This window comes from Theileria equi (genome assembly GCF_000342415.1).
Source record: "Theileria equi strain WA chromosome 4 map unlocalized gcontig_1105316255041, whole genome shotgun sequence".
In the NCBI taxonomy this organism is placed as follows: Eukaryota; Apicomplexa; class Aconoidasida; order Piroplasmida; family Theileriidae; genus Theileria; species Theileria equi.
The window spans coordinates 1,301,727-1,321,528 of NW_004668225.1; the positions used below are offsets into that span (position 1 = coordinate 1,301,727).

The following is a 19,802-nucleotide window of genomic DNA, read 5'->3' on the forward strand; positions in this document are numbered from 1 at the left end:
AACGGTGGTTAGTACCTGAACAATCCTTTTTATTGCGTTCCGGGCAGGGTTAAATACCAAGTTTGCGATCATAATCTTCTTTCTCCGGTATATATCCCTGTCAATAGATGTTCATTCAGTATCAACTACTCAATACCCATTCGTATAAACAAGATAACAATCTCAAAATAAATCTTGAAAGATTTCTCAGAGTCCTCCAGATAGTGTACATTGTATCTCCATAGACTCCTATATCTGTCTAACCCAAGGGTCTCCTTTAAAGCGGTTATAAAGTTTCCATCCTCCAAAAAAGGTTGCAGCGGATCCACCAAAAACAGAAGGGACGACATATCCAGCGAGGACACCACCAGAAACTCCATCAACAAATTTAGCAGATTCAGGAACAGTAGGAGCAGGAGGTTCAGGAGGTTGACTAGGAGGAGTAGGAGATTGAAGAGTAGAATATTTAGCTTCTTCAGCAGTTTGGGTAGATGAGACATTAGGAGGTTTTTGAGGATCTCCGATGTGTCCATGTTTAGGATTAGTTAGGTCAGATAAAGTTTGTACTATAGCATGAACTGCTTGAGGTGGTGCAGTAAGTATCCCTTGAGCAAGGCTAGAAGCAAGTGAACCCAATGACCAGTCAAATAGCCCAGTAAAATTTCCACTTTCTGTACCACTAACATGAGCCTCTTCATCAGAGTCGCTAGAATCTTCTTCAGAGTGTGTTAATAAACTCTGAATTCCTGGTGACCCCTGAGTTCCTTGACATTGTTTATTAGTTTTGAGTTTTCCTAAAATTATAGCGGGATCATTTTTATTATCACTTGAGCTAAATGAGACCAATTGTTCCTTTTCATTTTTAAGCCACTCTTCATGTACTTTACCATTTTCATATTCAATACGTATTGCAATTGGGGATCCTCCGGTACAGTCTGGAAAATATACTGTAACTCTTTTTACATCTCTGAGAGGGGATTTCAGGCTGGAATTTTGTTCTCGATCATTATTTGTTATAGCAGTTACTGTAAAAGTCTGACCTCTGAATGCAGTATGTTCATAGCCTATATATCCAGGGAATAAACCACTAGCACTCTTCTTAACCTTTATCCTCTTTGACTTACACCTATCGTGACAATATTGATACCCTTGCTTTGATACATTTATGCTGACAGTACGATGAACTCTGCAACTCACATCATCGAGCTTATCTGTAAGTGGTTGCTGTAGAGTAGTCTTGTAAAACTTTTTTGAATCCTTAGGGTCAACTCCTTGCCAAACAAGACTTTCCTTAGTAAGGTTTTCAAAGAACGTATGCTGATTGGAATCACTAATGAACTCAACTAGGAGCGGTATATCCTCATTATCATCCTTCCATTTATATATTCTTATTTTTGATATCTCATCGTTCTTAGTAAGATTAATACCGGTAGTATCTTTCCCTCCAAAGGTTACCCGGGATATCTTTGCAGTACCTCCATTAATCGTGTATTCCTTAACTATGTAGTTACCTCCTGGAATAGTAAGTGGTGGAGAAGAGCCAGAGTTTGTGATGTTTCTGATATTCTTTATATATGGAGGTACTCTACTGTCTTTATAAAACTGGGAAAGGTCTTCAGGGTTTCTGAGGTTAATTGGAATAGCATTATTCCTTTGGCCGTTCTTCTCATCAAGAAGGTGCACAAGTCCTTTGCCTCTGTTACCGCTTTGTGACCAATTATCACCTAATACTCTATTTCTATAAATGGTAGCATGTGAATAGTAGTCTATAATACCAGTATCTTTATTAATTTCAAGTAAGATAGGTAGATCAAGATTGCCATCCCAGTAATAGACTGAGACCTCCTTAACATCGGATATGGGTACCTCTGGAGATCCTACACTTGATAATATGGTACCTCCCTTACCTAAATTTCTACTTAGTTTAAAAGGCATCCATGTGATTGTCTGATGAGTAACTCTGAAGAAGCCCTTTGGTAGACCTGAATAATCCTTTGAAATGAGGATGGGATGAATCCCTGAGCTGGATGTAACTTTGTATACTCCAGTAAGTGTAATATCACTAGGTTGTTGTGAGATATCTATTTGGACACCAGTTTGTGTAGTAGGGGCAGAGGTAGGACATTCTTGTATATTGAATGAATCTTTAACACGGTAGAAAATTTCCCCGATATGGCTAGACAAGTCACTATCCTTCTTCTCCCATGTATCATTACTTATTCTTTCGTACCACTGGCTTTTGGAATCACTACTGTCCACACGTATGATAAATGGATTTGTAGGATCACAAAACGAAGCATATGACAGGACTTTAGTGATATCTTTGAAAAAGAGGTTTTCAGATTTACTCTTTTGCCTCTGACTTCCAATAAACAGCTCTGCCACGGAAAACTTTTCACCAGATACTCTACTCTTGTATTCATAAGCTGAAAGAGAGAGTCCTTTGTTAAATATGCCGTTATGACGAGTGCTTATCCTATTATTGTGCTTGGAATCCCTAGAATCATGGCAACCAGAGTCTCGTCCTAAATTAATTCTAACAGCATTATTGAGTGTGCAACTGAGGCGGTCCAGTTTTTTCTTAAGCTTGTAAGAATTGGAAAAATTAGTAGTCTCATCTTGTTTCAGCTTTCTCCACTTGTCATGCTTTCCACCAGATGTTCCTGTATTCTCATACCAAGTAGACTGTCCAACATTGGGTTTAACTTCTATCAAAAGAGGGTTATCATGAGTATTGTCACCCTCCCAGTAGTAAACAGAGATAGTATCACCTTTTTTAACAGATAGTAATTTGAATTTGTCATCGCGTTCTCGGTATCTAATAGTATCATTTCCATAAGTGACTGGATAGGTTATTTTACCATCGTCATCTGCCGGAGCGTGACAAAATTTTCTGTAACAGTCAACAGATGATCCAGGTATCTCCACAGTCAACAATAACTTGGCCTTATTACAAACAGAACATATGTATGGACTACCACCATTGTTTACAGTCTTTCGTATATCAATGATGTGAAGCTTATGGAGTTTACAGGTGAGATCATTTAGCTTCTTAGTAAACTCTTTTCCACATTGCCCTGGGTCACTATTAGGGAATCCACCCGTATTACCTATCTTCTTCCATTTTATGCCATCTCCAGTATTTTCATACCAAGTATAATCTCCCACAGTTTTTTCCTTAATTCCAAGAATAAGAGGTACCGTTATTCGACGTTTAGTACTATTATAGGTCCCATGGTAGTATGTAGTAACCACCTCTAGATAGTAATGTTCATGTTTTAATGGTTTTGATCGTTCATTATCATTTTTTATTTGAAGAGGCTGATTACCATACTTAATATCACCTATCCATGTATATAGTTTCTCATGAGTGCAATGTTTATACTCTGACACATCTTTTATTGCATTTGTTTTGACCTTTATAAAGCCTAGATTAGTCCATGAGCATGTGCATGACACATTACATTCGTTTCTTATATCTACACCTTTAGAGGGCATTCATAATGTTACTTTATAGTCTCCCACTTCACGTCTCAAATCTATGTCATAGTACTTTCTCCATTCATCCTCCCTCACAATACTAGCTCACAGTCAGAGGGACTATCCACATGCTGCCATCCATAGAAACTCCTGGACATCTGTAATCACACTCTCTTATGGACTCCATTAGTAGATGTGTAGACATGTTTACCCTCCTTCCAGGACCAAGCCTAACATTTCCATAGCCAGACCTAACATTATTAACGGTAGTAACCCCTTTTAGGGAATCTCCACGGTGTACTTCTCCAAATCAACAGACTGTCTGCACTGTTACTGGTATCGGTAGTACCCATTCTACAATTCCCGGGACAATGGTAGCAAGCTAAGCCATCTTTCACCATCATACATCCTTTAGCTACCACCTTTGGCCACGCATTGCGCATAAAACTCACCTGAGGACCTTCCTGGGCCACCTCCGTATGCCTTCTTCACGTGTTGCTTTGGCGGCGAGTCAAATCGATAGTTTCTCCTTCTGTCATGATAATCAGGTGGCGATCTGCGATTATATGGCGAATCTCGGTCCCTATCCTTGCCTCTGTCTCTATCGTCGTATTTCGACCGATGTCTGTGCCGATCATACGAGCGATCGCGCGAACGCCTCGATCTTCCGCCGGAACCGCGGCCTGGAGACGACATTTTTGAATTTATGGCCGTAAAGCCACTCAGTGTGTGGTATGGGGAATTGACGAAGGGAGCGCAGCTAAATGGGCCCCTAAATCTTTATATGACGGTTCCTAAACATGGAATGTCTCCATTGGAGTCGTTAGAATGGCCAGCGACCTCTGGGAACCTGCGGAAGACAAGAGGTACCTGGAAGGATGACCAAAGGAGAAAAGTGGAATAGTGACTCGGAAGAAAATTCCGCGTACAAGTGGCAAACGACCAAACCACCGGACTGGTGCAGCATTTGGTAAAAATTAGGAAACGGATGGCTTTGGATCTGCGTACGAGTTTTAGTCCTACACCTCTTGGTGGACGGATTCTCCAGGTGAGATTTTAGCGGTTACTCTTCATGTTGCTTCTACTGCAATTTTGTTTGATTAGCAAGAGGATTTGGTGGCTATATGGATGTATGCTGGGTCTGTATACAAGGTGGCAATGGTCAGAGGAACAGAGATGTACACATGGAGAATTTACTGCAGGGCATAGGACAATGAAGATGGGAAGGAAGAATGAATGAGTACTACTATGAAGGGGAATATGGAGGGGATATATTTAGATATGACTACTTTACGGACATGCTTCCTTTTCCATAGCTGCATTTCTATGGCCCTGAGACTATTCCCTGGAAAATAAACATTCATGTACAACATTAGGATGAATAGAAACTACGTCTATTTCCATTACTGAGGGGGAAATTGTGGTACTACAGAATGCGTTTTCTACTGGCTAAATACGTTCTTACAGAAGGTCCCACCTTCCATATTGCAGCACCAACAAGGCATAGGCAAGCAATGCCACCAAATATTCCACCAACTATAGCACCGCTGGAAGAATCAGAAGATTTGGGTATCGAGATTGATGAAGATGCCTCTTGTTCCTTGGAAAAGTCTGTTTCTCTGGAATCCTCGGAATAACCTTCAGACTTTCCAGGTGCATCTTTAGATTCGGGTTTGAAGTGTCCGGTGCTTTTCTGAGGTGATTCGAGACCGTACTCCTTCATTAACCTTTCCAGTTCAATCTTTAAACTGTTATTATCTAGGTTTTTATCCTGATTATATTGCATCCAGCTGGATACATCTTTATTCTTCCTTTTAAAATATATGTATTTTAAGCCACTATTATTAGCCTCTAGTTTAACCATTAGGAGATTAACAAGATTGGGACTAGTTCCAGAGTAGTATGCTGTTACACTAAGCAGTTGATCGGGAAATTTTATAGCTTTTAGGGGAGAAGTTTCATATGCGAATTGCTTAACTGTGAAAGCTTTATTTTGACTCATAGTATGTTCAAATCCACAACAATCTGACAGACCCTTAACTGCAATGTTTTTAACCTCAACTTCTAGAGTATTTTCAGTAGGTGTATATTCTTTAGGCTTAGAAAGGTCTATTATAATATTCGGAGTATTTAATTGTTCAATGAGTTTTTGGATATCCTTAATATCTGTATCACTTTTTGGAGAACTGTCCTCATGTTTGTGCCAAGTAGTATCTCCAAGATGTCTACTTATCCATTTGTTAGTTCCGAGAGTATCTTCCAGTATATGAATGAGGAGTGGATCTGCAGTAGAGTTGCCTTTGTAGAAAATATTTAACCCATAGATTCTCCTTTCTGTGTGAAATAGATTTCGATTTATAAAATCTGAATTAGTAACTTTTATCCCACTAATTGTAAAGCTAGTGAATGTATCAGCATGACTAATGGTAGTATAATAAGCAGAAGCCTTTATTTTTCTGTAGGGAATCCGTTTACCTTCAGAGGTATATTGACCTTTTTCTTCTCGGAAATCATTGGTTAAATCTATCAACAGGCCCTCTGTGAGATCATTAAGTCTACCTTTGAGGTTATTCAGGTATTTAAAGTCAAGCTTGTTATATAGAACGATATTGCTTAATATTGCTTTAATATCATTCTCATTTGTATCAGTTCCTACAACTCTGCGAATGTTCCAAGTGCTATTATTTTTATTCTTGGAAATTAGGTAGTGACTGCTAATAAATCTTTGATCAGTACCACCAAGATTATTTAGGGTCAAAACCACTAAAAGTGGATCATTATACTTTTTATCATCAATTTTGTAGTATACACTGAAGCCGGTCAGTGGGTCGTTTGGAAATCCTCCATCTATACTTATATGTTTCCCACTCTTCTTAATATCTTCAATGTAGAACGGGGAAATATCTGGAGTATGTGTAACATCAAGAAATTTAGCATCTGTCATGTTGCCTTTTCCGACACTAACCTGGATATCGGTAACATCGGAAGGATAAGTGGATTTATCAGCTGATTTTGAAAGGTCGAACACTACGCTATTTGGTCTCCAGAGAAAATTCTTTAACATAATATCTAAACTATCATAGTCTAGAGTTTTGTTTATCTTTATATTGTAAATGATATTGTTAAGATCATCATTCTGGAGTGAAGAAAAGCCCTTTACTAGAAATTTCTCGAACTTAGTGCTATGGTCACTATTTTTATCGGCTTCCGAGTTCGTATAATAATAATGACACTCAGTAGTTCCAATGCCTATAATAAAAACCGTTTTGCCACCCTTATCACAACATATTATAACGTTATTGACATTTTTTATAGAAGACAATATAACTATTGTTGTTATTCTCTTGCTATCATAATTAAGCCCAGTTAACTCAAATGGTTTTTCATTGTGCCCTTTGTATTCATATGTTATATATCCTTGTAGATTATTGTCTTTCTTAATTACTTTTATATCACCTTCAGGATTGTCCCGTTTGGCCTGTCCAATGTCTAACTCAATTCCACCCATATTCTCAACATTTGCAATACACACTTTGGTTTTCTACAAGCACTGTTATAAGTTAAAACTGTCTAAAGATCCCAACTATGCTTTGATAGTGTTGTCTGGAGCCTTTTACAACTGCATGAAGAGAGATCTTCTGAAATTTCTCCCCACCGAGTTCCATAACAAACTTGTCATTACGTTCTTACAGCTGTAAATTTCTAGCATCTTAATATTTTATGAAGATTATGCTTACTATAGAGCCCGTAGTTAGATGAGAATGAGCACAACTGGCAGATAAATAATGCAGACTTTTATGGATAGGAGAGTTCTACAAGATGCTCTACTATTAATTATAGATGAATGAACTGATGTTTTTATCATAGCAATGAATTCCTTGCCATGGATCTCTGATAATCACTTTGCATGCAGATGGGCAAATGACCTCACCTGGAGACCATCATCTTGCAAGTTTATACGTAACTCATTTTATATACATTTAAATAAATTAAACTGCTTTAGATGTATATCCTACATGGTTTTTGACACTCTAGCTTCTCATTACTCATCCCTAGTCTAGCATGCGTAAGTCTCTCTGGAGTATCTAAAGTCCCTGGAATGATACTCCTTTACAACATCTAGTTAGACTACCCATTGTTTAGATATACAGTCTTTTGTCACGCCTATTGCATATTGTCTGTCTTCTTTACATAGACTCTTCATAGTTATCGTCATTCATCCACACTGACAATTCTGCTCACACCAGTTGAGACATTAATGGAGTACTACTATGGAAGGATGAAGATTAAGGAGATGAGGGTAGTATATGGGTGGTACATATTCTGTCATTGTAGATATTTCCATGGATACTAAAAATAATGCTCCAACCACATACTATGGGAATAGTATAGGCCTCACCAGGAAAGATGAACCAGAGATTAGAAAGAGTGATGAAGGTGAGGAGAAACAACCACTCCAGAATTACAAAATTTATAAACATGAGCTTCCGGACAATAGTGGATGGTCATCAAGTACTTATGAACTAAAGGCTGTAAATCATAATGGAAATCGGCAATTTGGACTTGATACGGTCGGATTTAAAGATCATAAGACAGTGGAAGTGGTATACTGGTTAAATGATTAGTACAATTCATTTCCACTGATCATTGGTCTTGGTACAACCAATTTGACTTATTATAGACGAAAGAATGACACTACTAACGGATGGGAAAAGGCTGATATTTTGCATCCAGCTAATTTATCCGAGTACAATAAAGTGCTTGAAGGTCTTAACGAAAACTTCAAGACTGTTGTGATAATACAACTTCAATCTGATAAAGATTACTGTGGCCATCCTTCACTCAAAAAAGGGGAATCCACTCCAGAAGATTGTGGTTCAGATTCAGTAAACTTTTCTAATGTAAGCGTAAAATGTGACAGCCATGATAATAGAGGCTTTGATAAGTGTACTCACAAATTTAGTAATTACTCCATGAGAATACTCTCGGCTGCACATGGCGATAAACTACATTCGTTCAACATAAAGGATATTGATACGCAATATCAGGAGGTTAATGTCTATTACTCTTCAACTGACAGAGGTAAGATTAAACCATTGATCATAGGACTAGTTCCTTTTAGTGGAACACCAGAGTATTACACATTTGATGGGAAATTGAAAAGAGGTTATGCAATTCGTAATGATAATCTTACCAAGGCGCTCGATCAGGAGAATTGTCTGCGGAAGAACATTGTTGTGGCAAACCTATCTAAAAAAGGAGGTAGATATTGTTGTGGAATGAATGGACATAATAAGATTCAAGTACACCATCACCGTACCAATGTACCTAATGGATATACTTCATATCTACACCTTCCAACCAAGGTTGAGAACTTTAGTTTTAATATTCACAAGTTCAAAGACGATAAAGAACATGTATGGCCAAGTTCTATAAACAGCATAAGAAGTGTACATGCTTACTTTTGTAATAATAACCTCAGCAAGGCATTATTACTATATGTGAACAAAGGATCAGGAAGTGCATGGTTCAGGAGGACTTCTGGGGATGGCAATACATGGACAGAAGCTGGTATGGAATCCCTGAAAACTCATACACCAAGTTCCCTTAGCATAAAGCAACACATTGAAGGTATACTCCACAAACTTTGCAAGGAACTCAGTGCTAAGGAGTGTAAACATGCAGATAGTGCTACCTCTGTTATCCCTACTACTACTACTCCTGCAGTCTCTTCAGGTGGTGCAGGCACAGAAGGATCCGTATCTTCTGGTAGCAGTTCTACTCCATCCTCATCTCAACAAGAAGCTGCTGGTGCTCCTGGACCTACAGGACCATCTGGTGTAGGCTCTGCTGGAGGTTCTAATACTACTTATGGACCTGCTGGTACTTCTGGATCTGGTGGAGGTGTAACTGCTTCTACAGAACAAAACACTGGTCAAACATTTTTTGATAAAGCAACTAAATTCATTAAATCACGAGATGGTATAATTACTGCATCAGTTACTCCTGGCATAGGTGGTCTCATTGGTGCTGTTGTCTGGAAATGGCCTAAAATAATGTCATGTCTAATCACTAAGGCACTATAATTCCCCTCATACATATGCCAATAGGCAATACTATGACCAGACACTCCCCCTCTAGACTACTCTCTTGTTGGTGTACTGGAATGCTAGAATTCACATCACCTTTTAGAATCTAAAGAACGGAATACTATCCTCACAACCACCAGTAGAGAAGAGAGTATGGTACAAACAAACAAATTAAGACAAAATGTGACATGCAAATTCACATCAACATGAAGCACTAATCTTGAAGGACTTGTCCAAGTTTTCATGAAGCCCCTCAGAATTGTCTGTCTAAAACGACAGATTTCTATTTTACGGTTACATGTTTGTAACTGGTACAGATCATCTTTGGTATTTTAAACCTTCAAGGATCCATATCAAACATTATATTTGTCGTACCCAGGGATCTCTGGTATGTGTATAGGCCCAGTAGGCTAGTACGGTCAGAGAGCCAGATGGGACAAGAACAGAAGGGACGATAATATACGGATTATAGCCTTTAGAATTTTTACCAGGAGGGCTACTACCAACAACACCAGATCCTCCCCTAGCTTGGCCCGATATAGGTTGAGGAAGGGGAGCAGGTTTGGGAGGTACTAGAGTACATTGAGATACACCACATCCTGCCTTCTTTAGTTCATCCACAAGCTGTTTAAAGCCATTGTTACAGTTTGTGATGTTGTTTGGATCATTGGATATGCCCAGGAGTTCTTTCCAAATATCACTAGTATGGTCTCTCTTGTACCACTTATTATCGAGTTCAGATCCATTCTTTTTGAGATATAGGATTTCGGGATTTTTGCTGCAATAGAACACATAAACCTTTACCGAATCATTGGTAGGTAATACAAAACCAGGAATCTCTATTCTCTTTCTTTTACCTCTACTATCATTGTACTTGATAGCTGCTAATTTAATTCCAGTACCAAGATTGGTCTCGTGTTTGTAGTATGTAAGGTGATTTGAGTTCTGGTGTACGCAAGAAACTGGTACAGAAGTAACGGAGACCTTTTGACCATGATTACCACCGCAACAGTACTTCTTATTGTTGGCATGAGTCTTGCTAAGATCTATAGTTACCGCACTGTTGAGTAAACAGTTTTGGTAATCCAGTTTGATCTCCAAGGGTTCACCTGTGAGTTGAGAAGTAATAATCCAATCAACACCATCACTACTCCTGGCATAATAGGCAGTCGTATTAGTCATGGTAATTCCAAGGAGAAGGGGTTTTGTTTCCTCATTCTTAGACCAGTAGTAGACCGATACCTCTTTGACCTTATGTATGGGTTGTCCTCTTGTTCCCGCAAAACCTACTATCCTACCTCCACCACCAAGCGTTCCATCTAGAGTAAATGTTCCACTTGTTACACTGTGCGCATATTTAGTAAAGCCTTTTACTGGATCATCTGTCTTCTTTTCGGCGACAAACTTGCCAGAATTATCACAATTACATCTGTCTTTATCCTCTCCACATTTTCCATTTATATCTAGCTTTAACTTGAGTGTAGATGCTTTACCACCCATCCTCCATGTTCAGGGCAAGAAATCATCCTCAGCTGCTCTTCAGACAACCATCCATCATCCCTCACTAGATCCATAATTTAACAAAACCCCTTTCAACAAGACTTTAATGAGCCCATTTGTAGATGAGGAACCTATATATACTGTTATCACAGCATTAGAGTACCTCGTTTTCAAGATGTCTACACTCAACTTCAATGTACATTCCTTTAGTAGAGACCTCAAAAACGAGAGTTTTACAGACAATGTATGGTCACCATGGACAGCATTACATTGGGCATCACTACTTGGCACAAAGGAGATAACCCTATCAAACTCTTCACCAGATGAGAAGACCTTTCCCAACACATATCCTTTACAGATTGTGGTACAGTATTTTTACTCATAACATGGTAGAGCCACAACCAGAGTTCAACCGACCAAACATTTCACTTGGATCCTTCAGCATGTCTCTTCATATGTCCGCCATTCATTACCAGTAGCCTTGTACAATCGCTGAATCTTCATCTTTTGAAGCTACTAACCCAAAGGAAGAATTGTAACGGACCTCTTCATTGGTGTCTATGGTAAAGGTTCCTTCAAGGAGACCAAACTTTTGCGCATGACTAAGACACCCTCTACGCAATCCAGAAGAATAAATTTCCACAAAATTTGATAGATTACCATGAACATGAATAAGTTAATACACGAATTTTATACAAACATTTACATCTCATAAAAACCCTAAAATTGACAATTGAGAGTGGGAACTTGACTCTGATAGGAATAAGAGGAATAGCCACTTTAACGGCATTTCCGAGTGAATAGACTGTACACATATAAGCAAATGGTTAAGTATAAATGGAATGTAAAATTCCGACTCCAAATAATGCCCTGGAAGACGTAAACGACCAGGAACTCGAGGAATGGCCATTAAAACCCTGAAATAGACGACATGTATAATGTGTTCCAAAGAAAGGACTCTCATAAATTCGTCATAAAGCCAAGGTAGCCTTGCGAGAAAATCACCAGCTTTAAACAAAAAGACAGGGGAGGATAACGTCGGAGAATTGCAGCTACTAGGAGGTCTTCGTGCCCCAAAAACTTACGGAGTGTAAAAATCCGTAGTGTCTGCAAGGTTAATGTATAATGACATACACCCAGGGAATGAATGATAGAAAGGAAGAGTATCTATAATCATTCCTCTTACCACCTATAACGATTGACCATTAATCTTTCTGTAATCCAACTAGTGTTCTAAATCCAGGTGACCTATCATGTAGATAACTTTTGTCTCTCAGAACAACCAGAGAGTCTCTAATTCATGTTCATGCGTATTATTGGTAAATGTTATTGGAGAGTGAGTCCATGAGACCAACTTGTCTATTCATAAGAGACTCTCAAGGATGGTGAATCCTCCGTAAGTACCCTAAGGTCTCTCAAAAATAGTAACTATAGAAAATCTTGTGAAAGTTTCCACTCAAAAGTGTTTAATGTGTAGTCCATGAGGGAAGGAAGGGGTGATGTCGTAAGTCGGGATAATTATCACCACTAATCTCCATTATTTTCTCAGCCAGAGGAATTTTCCTTCCATACCTGCCACTTTTCTGCTTACAATCTTCAGTCAGTGTAAACAATTGAGTAGAGTCTTTATAGGATGTGTGAAGTGAGGAATTAAGCAGGGAGTGTCTTACACATTTTAGGCAGTAGCCGGTACGACTACTATAGAGGCACTATGCGGTTTGTTACACACTAATAGACAAGTATAGATACAATTAGGATGCTAGTATTATGGCCATATGATTACTGAGCTTGGAGGATGGTCAAAAGAGGGACATCAGTTGGCCATGTGTAGGACCAGCTGACGGAGGACCCACTTTTTACATCTTTGGACTTGCAAGACTGGGAGGAACTTGATTAGAGAGGAAATGTGAGACATGTAGTAGTACTACTACGGAAGATACGGAGGATTGGCCGTCTCTAGACAATGCCATTGGTGGACCTACAGATCTCTCAGGAACTGGCAGGAACATTCATCTTGCAATATTGAGACTGAGAAAAACCATTCAGCTTAATGTTAGAATGGATAGAGTACCAGGAACGCCCTTTCTCCGTACGATTATAGCTGATGAATGTAAGGTTTCTTCATTGCTGAATAAGATAGGGAACATAGCACTTTGGATGATTCTTAAATGAGAATACCGAAATACATTCACATTGATTAAACTATGGAAAAATACTAGCTTTATTCAAGAGAGAAATCTGGGAAAACGCAAGAGTAAAGACCGTTTGCTACAAGGATGAATCTCCAGTTGATTACGAATCTATTGCATCTCCTTCAATTTAAACTGAGTTCTTTAGACGTGGAAGATACTAGTGCATTTCAAGTGATAGGATAATCCACATTGTAGACATGCCCTACTGCATAGGCTCCTTCCAGTCGCCACTCTTGCCACCTTTGGATGGCCAAGTCTACGATTATCCGCAAACTGTTAATGCATTGTAACAAACTTGTGGAATAGGAGCAGTACAGAAACCTTATGGAATAACAAACACATGATTTACCTTGAAGAAAAGTGATCTTTTATAACTATTCAGTCAACTTGGACCTCTTGGAAACAGCAAGGAGGAACTATTCAGTGAAGATAATACAGGGAGTAGAAGCCTCATAGCCTTCCTAGTCAATGCTAATAGACTGTACTCTATAGCGGGTCAGGCCCTACTGGGAACCAACAATTTTAAATACCCAAGTCCATACTAGGAAAATTTAAACGGCGGTTTAGTCTCTTCTTTTTATGGTGGGTGGTATGTTCTCTTCCTCTTCACCCCATGCATTGGGAGTCAGAAGGAATGCTCTTTATTCTGGACACACATTTGCCTGAAGATCTCTAATGCGGATCTTTCTGATACTATGCGTACTGCTACTAGGTAAAACATATAGTTTGGTGGATTCGCAAGGACCCAGGGAAGAGGTCAAAGATGTTACTCTCAATCTCTCTTCTCCGGATTCTTCCTTCATAAATGTATTCACTAGAAGACCTTATGAGCTGTTTCAGACGATACATCTAGCCAGGAATGGTTTTGAGATAACGTCGATAGTGGATGATAGGACAGTTCTCTGGAAGAAGAATAAGGATGGAAACCATTGCACTCATGTAACAGTTTTAACGCATGAAACTACTCATGCCAACATTTACTTAAAGAATGAAGAAGGTGTAAGGAGCTGCTTCTACCTCGAGAAGAGTGGTGGAGAATGGAAACAGGTTACCGGGAAGGAGTTCTATGACCGACTCCACTCCGTGGTCAAGAGGAATGAAGACTTTGATCATGTAACTTTGGACATTAGTAAAACTCAGGATCCGAGAGTCTTCTACGTCAACAAGATGCCAGAGTTCCCCTTTGCAGTCTACGCTGCCAATAGTAAATGCAGGATCAAAAAGATAAAGAATGGCAAGACTACCACAATTTGGGAGGACAAGACAAAGGATAAGGGCTGCATGTATGTCTCATTTTATCCCAGAGAAAGTCCAAAGTGGGCTTACCTACTCTTTCTAAATTCGGATGGTTTCAGGGAGGAGTTTCTGGGTGAGACCAAGAGTGCATGTCGCAACAGTTGGAAGGCCATTACGAGGGGAGAGTATCTGGAAGGCATAAGGAAAGCCGGATTTAAGGAATCTGAGTTTAACAACCACATCACAATGGATCTCTCAAAACCGAGTGATTCATTCCACACACACTCTTACATTGCCGGCAGCTGTTCAGAACGATTATTTACTCCACTTCCAGGTCTTCTTCTCACCAGTGTTATAGATGGCAGGAATGCAGTATGGACGGCAAAGGACGGAGAGTATTGCACCTATGCCAATGTCTACCATTATAATAACAAACCACTTGCTGGGTTCCTGTTGGTCAAAGACAACCAGGGCAAGCGGAAGGTTTTATACTTTGCCAAGAGCGGTGCTGAGTGGATTAGTGTAGACAAAGAGGGCTACTTTTCCGTAACTTCCGGTAATGACCCTCTGGCTCCACCCAAAGAGGTTGTCCATGAATTGACCATGAGTAGTTTTAGGAATCGGCAAGGCCTCAGACTCACAAGTTATGCCTCTAGAGTAGAGAATGCCAAGGGAGATATCATTCTTATTCATGGATTCCGCGGATACTTTATAGGCTTTAATCTAGTGAATCTAGAATGGAATTATAGGTATTTCGACTTTCCAACCTATTCATACACCCCTCCATTTGGAGGCTATAAACCTTCACCAGAACCTGATCCGATGGAGATGTATAGACACATCTTCGAGAATCCAGCCATACGTGGAGACTGCATCAAGGCGTCGCCCAGATACGACTATAGAGGTGGTTTTGTGGAAGCCCTTAATAGGCTTGGCTACAATGTCTATGCAATGGACAATCAGTCCCAGGGTCTCTCTGAATCCATCTCGACACCAAGATGTCATGTAAACGATTTTAAAGACTATGTACACGATGTCATTCAGTTTGTTAGTATTGTCAAGAGGGGCAAGTTTGGGGATCCTAATGAAAAGTGGGATGAAAAGGTTGTATATGAGAACACTCCTACGGATAAAAAGACATTCTTGCTAGGATTTTCAATGGGAGGAAACATTTCCATGCGGGCTATTCAGGAGTTTTACAAGCATGCAGAACCAGGAGCAAAATTTGTAGATGGCCTAATTGGTCTCTCGGCCATGTTAAGCCTGGAACACTACGTAGCTACCTGGACAAAATGGATTATGATTCAATTCTATAAGCTTTATGCATGGTCATTTCCAACTTGGGAGAATTCACACGACAAGCTGAGTAGACACGGAGAATCGTTTGGTAAATTTACGAGATACAGTGACCCGTTCTTCCTGTCCACTAGAATGTTATTACACGCATCCAGACTTATCTTTAATGCATGCGATGATGTAAAGAAGCCTGAGAATATGGTTCATTATCCAAAGGATTTACCAACACTATTTTTACACACAAAGGATGATGCAACATGCCATGTCAACGGCCCACGAAAAATGGTGAACGAGAAACTAAAGGAGAGTAAAGTTGCAAGGTTTGTAGAGTTGGAAGGTGCCTGTCATTATTTAACCTTCTATCAGTCGATTGCTGCCGTGATTCCACATCTAAAGGAGTGGTTGAATGAGCACGCTTAGTATTCATTTCTCATTAATGCAGTTATGGCACCGATTGTGTCGGTAAAATGAAGTAATTTGTGATGCTTCTATCTTCTTGTATAGGTACGTTTGTAGATGTGCAGGTTTAAAGATGTCTATGAAGAGCCTTTAAGTCGGATGAGGAAGAGAGTGGATGTCTTCAACAGTTATCATAATTTTGTCGGAAGGAACGGATATGATGAGTGGAGGCTTTAACAATGAAGAAATGATTCTCTTCCTTATAGACAGACAACATCCTCATCATCTTCTCTATTCCAAATAGGCACAGAGTACGTTTGTAATGCCTTCATCCAAAACTCTCTTTACCTAATCCAACCCTTTGTTTTCATCCATACATCCTTCACCCCTACTCAATATTCATCCTTGTACACTACTCATTTGGCATTCTTACAGCAGTTATGAGGTGGAGTAGGATGAGGGTTCTAGCTGTTCTATTGACGGTATGTTTGGTAGGAGTATGTTACTGTGGAGATAATGATGGAAAAGTAGTGGGAAAGCGAGCGGTGCCTCAAAAAGGTGCTCAACAACAAAAAGTAGTTCAACATGCTCAACAAGGACAAACTCAAGCGAATGCACAGCCTGCTGATAAACCTGTAGAATCTCAAACTCCTAAGGAGGATGTCTCTACAGAAACTACTCAGTCAGCTGGACAAAGTGGTGCTACTCTAGACATTTCTAGTATAGACTCATCATCTTACCAGTCCTTTGACTATTCCTTTTCTGGTAATGCCATAAGACTCATTGTTCCCAAGAAGGGTGTAACCGTTACAAAGCTAATGAATGGCACTGAAGAGGTTTATACTCTTTCCACTGGAGAAACGTTCGAGTATTCAAAACTATATCTCAACAAGGATAAGAATCCGGAACTTGTTAGAGTCTGGAATAGGAATTCCTCAGGTTTAAAGTGTGTAGATTATCTAAAGAATGGAAGTAAATGGGAACCTTCCCGTGATAGCGATGTTAAGATTAAGAGCTTACAGGATCCTGTGCGGCAGCCATCTATCTTCGATATGAATCTCTCCGCTAATAGGGATACTAACACGTGTAGCGTTTTCCAAGTGGATCTCTTGGGTGTGACCACTAAACACTTTTACCCTAAGCACGGATACGCTACCAGGAAAGTAAAGAATGGTGATAAAATAATATGGACGGGTAGAGCAAATGATCGTTGCCTTTCTTGTATCATTCATAAACATGGGAGTGTAGAACTACTGGAGATGGTTGTAGTGGAAACATTATCAGAAAGAAGCAAGTATTTTGAGAAGAATGGTGAAGAGTGGATGGAGATTAACAAGACAGACTTTGATCAGAAGCTAAATGAAATGAGAAAGTCTGTATCGCTTGCTACTCTAACTCAAACTCCTTCGAATCCTGCTTCCCCCTCTAAGACCACTCCTAGACCCAATAAATCGCAGTAAAACGCTTTAATTGTACACTAGAATGATAATTTAAAGACCACGCATTCATCCTGTGGATGGATAGACTAATCATAAATGCAGTAAATCTGCCAATAGGCAGTACTACACACAATCATCCATGAGAATATCTGGACTGTTATAACGCTCGTTTGCTTGTTTATAAAAAATTTAACTCTTTGTGTATGGAATTACTAGTTTTGTTATCTAATTAAACTGGCATAGGTATAGATTATTCTACATGGATTTTGGAACTCTAGCTTCTCGCTCTCAAGGAGTCCAGAAAGTTACTCTTTTTCGAGGTTTTCCAGGAATTAGAACTACTATAAAAGGATAAACAATGAATTAGAGAGTAACCTCAGAATCATTATAGAATGAGAACTATACAGACTTTCTCAGCATGGATGTTCCTTTCCATACAACAAACCCAAGAGCGACGACTGCTACCAGGGCTCCAATTACTCCACCTACTATGACCCCAACAGGGGGTCCAGAGGATAAAGAAGAGACTGATGATTGTGAAGAGGAATTGGAAGGATGTTCAGAAAGGTATCCATTTTTGAGCGAATTCAGTTTACTCTTCAGCTCTATATCTGTGAGTCGAGTCATTGGTTTGCCAGATATAGAATACCCATCCCATTTATCTACGCCATCGATTGATTCCTGAAAGTATTTGTATCCTTTTCCACCTTGTAACTCAAATTCAAGCAGAAGAAGTTTCTCTTTGTCATTAGGATTGGGTCCGTCATAGAAAGCCGCTATGGAATTTAGAGGTGTTTCAGATTCTATTCCTTTTAAGATCTTTCCTTCATGGTTAACTTCCTTAACCATGAAAGACCCTCCCCCAGCACCATTCTTGGTATATGTGAACTGGTAGAAGTTAGAAGAACCAACCTGGGTCATTTTAACAACAAATTGGATAGTGCTTCCCGCGGGTTTATATTGAGAATTAGCTCGTTGAGAAACATCGATTCTGAGGTTTGGAGTAGAGTATTTCTGGAGAAGGTTCTGAATAGTGGAAGGAGTTTTTTCTTCTTCATCACGAACCTTGGTTAATCTTTCTTCTTTATTCCAGATAGTATCTCCATAGTATCTGCTAAACCACTTATGAGAACCTCCTGACACATAGTAGAAAATTAAAGGTGTAGGAGCTCCAGTGGAGAGATACCAATAAACGTAAATACTGTTAACCTTTCCGTTTATAAAATGTATTGGATGCCCAGAATTCCTAATACTTCCAAAATTATCAACTTTTATAAAATGATGATAACTTACATATTTGTATTTATTCCTTTTGGATTCGTCCCATTTTGTTATAATATTCTCTGAGCCACAAGCTTTACACTTATTTTTTCCATCAGTGTCACAAACACTTGCAACATGAAGTTTGTTTATAATACAGTTTTGTTTATCCAGTGCATTTTGGAGATTACTACCTGCCCCTGGATCCACTACCCACTTTGCATTATTTGTATATTTGTAATAAATATACCCAAGTTGAATGAGAAAGGGCTTTTCATAATCTTGGTCCACATCGCGCAAATAAACTACAACTTTAGACTGCCCACTCAAATATTGTTTCAGTTCTCCTAATATTTTATCCCCTTTCTTTATTTCCTTAATTTTAGCACCCACTTTAGGTTTATGAGTGCATTGTTTATATCCCTTAATTCCATTAGGATCTTTGATTTCAGTAACTTCAACTTTCTCTCCATCTCCACCATATTCATATTTAACTTCTCTACTTTCATCGCCGGACGAGTTATTAGGTTTGTGGCAAATCTCTATGGTAACACCTTCACTCATCTTGCATGCATATCATATAACTCTTTCCAGCGCTTTTCAACTATACACTAAACTTTCCACAGAATACACAAGGATAAATGTCAACAAAACTCTCTATTTATGCCTTAAAACTCTCACAGGGACCCAGCTTCAGTCTGCATGCTGACAGATGTCTACTGGATATTTCTCCCCACTCGGCATCATCTCAGGACATTTAACTCACGGATTACAGCACATTACAGAGTACAGCAGTTAGGCCTCAAATAGTAACTGGCGTATAGTATGTCCCTTTAGTGGCAAATAAAGGGAGAGTGTTCGGGTAATTAACAAAAGAAATAGACACCAGAATCCGAAGGAACGAGTTTTATTCCAGAAAAGGCCATACCTGG

General features: G+C 39.3%; 8 protein-coding genes across 8 annotated transcripts; 4 read left to right on the top strand and 4 right to left on the bottom strand.

Moving 5' to 3' along the window:
• Positions 1 to 228: 228 nt before the first annotated feature.
• BEWA_050320 (hypothetical protein) lies at positions 229 to 4,155 on the bottom strand (the record flags this gene model as incomplete). The annotated part of the gene is made up of 2 exons (XM_004831959.1): positions 229 to 3,407; positions 3,912 to 4,155. The coding sequence occupies 2 exons, from the start codon at positions 4,153 to 4,155 to the stop codon at positions 229 to 231; spliced, it is 3,423 nt and encodes a 1,140-aa protein (XP_004832016.1).
• A 90-nt stretch (positions 4,156 to 4,245) lies between these two features.
• On the bottom strand, positions 4,246 to 6,967 carry BEWA_050330 (hypothetical protein; the record flags this gene model as incomplete). The annotated part of the gene is made up of 1 exon (XM_004831960.1): positions 4,246 to 6,967. One exon carries the CDS (start codon positions 6,965 to 6,967, stop codon positions 4,886 to 4,888), a length of 2,082 nt encoding a protein of 693 aa, XP_004832017.1. The 3' UTR covers positions 4,246 to 4,885.
• A 799-nt stretch (positions 6,968 to 7,766) lies between these two features.
• Positions 7,767 to 8,084, top strand: BEWA_050340 (hypothetical protein; the record flags this gene model as incomplete). The annotated part of the gene is made up of 1 exon (XM_004831961.1): positions 7,767 to 8,084. The coding sequence occupies one exon, from the start codon at positions 7,767 to 7,769 to the stop codon at positions 8,082 to 8,084; it is 318 nt and encodes a 105-aa protein (XP_004832018.1).
• Positions 8,085 to 8,432: 348 nt separating this feature from the next.
• Positions 8,433 to 9,545, top strand: BEWA_050350 (hypothetical protein; the record flags this gene model as incomplete). The annotated part of the gene is made up of 1 exon (XM_004831962.1): positions 8,433 to 9,545. The coding sequence occupies one exon, from the start codon at positions 8,433 to 8,435 to the stop codon at positions 9,543 to 9,545; it is 1,113 nt and encodes a 370-aa protein (XP_004832019.1).
• Positions 9,546 to 9,908: 363 nt separating this feature from the next.
• BEWA_050360 (hypothetical protein) lies at positions 9,909 to 11,048 on the bottom strand (the record flags this gene model as incomplete). The annotated part of the gene is made up of 1 exon (XM_004831963.1): positions 9,909 to 11,048. The coding sequence occupies one exon, from the start codon at positions 11,046 to 11,048 to the stop codon at positions 9,909 to 9,911; it is 1,140 nt and encodes a 379-aa protein (XP_004832020.1).
• Positions 11,049 to 13,915: 2,867 nt separating this feature from the next.
• On the top strand, positions 13,916 to 16,192 carry BEWA_050370 (conserved hypothetical protein; the record flags this gene model as incomplete). Its single annotated transcript, XM_004831964.1, has 1 exon — positions 13,916 to 16,192. One exon carries the CDS (start codon positions 13,916 to 13,918, stop codon positions 16,190 to 16,192), a length of 2,277 nt encoding a protein of 758 aa, XP_004832021.1.
• A 434-nt stretch (positions 16,193 to 16,626) lies between these two features.
• BEWA_050380 (signal peptide containing protein) lies at positions 16,627 to 17,631 on the top strand (the record flags this gene model as incomplete). The annotated part of the gene is made up of 1 exon (XM_004831965.1): positions 16,627 to 17,631. The coding sequence occupies one exon, from the start codon at positions 16,627 to 16,629 to the stop codon at positions 17,629 to 17,631; it is 1,005 nt and encodes a 334-aa protein (XP_004832022.1).
• A 378-nt stretch (positions 17,632 to 18,009) lies between these two features.
• Positions 18,010 to 19,434, bottom strand: BEWA_050390 (hypothetical protein; the record flags this gene model as incomplete). Its single annotated transcript, XM_004831966.1, has 1 exon — positions 18,010 to 19,434. One exon carries the CDS (start codon positions 19,432 to 19,434, stop codon positions 18,010 to 18,012), a length of 1,425 nt encoding a protein of 474 aa, XP_004832023.1.
• Between the last annotated feature and the right edge of the window lie 368 nt (positions 19,435 to 19,802).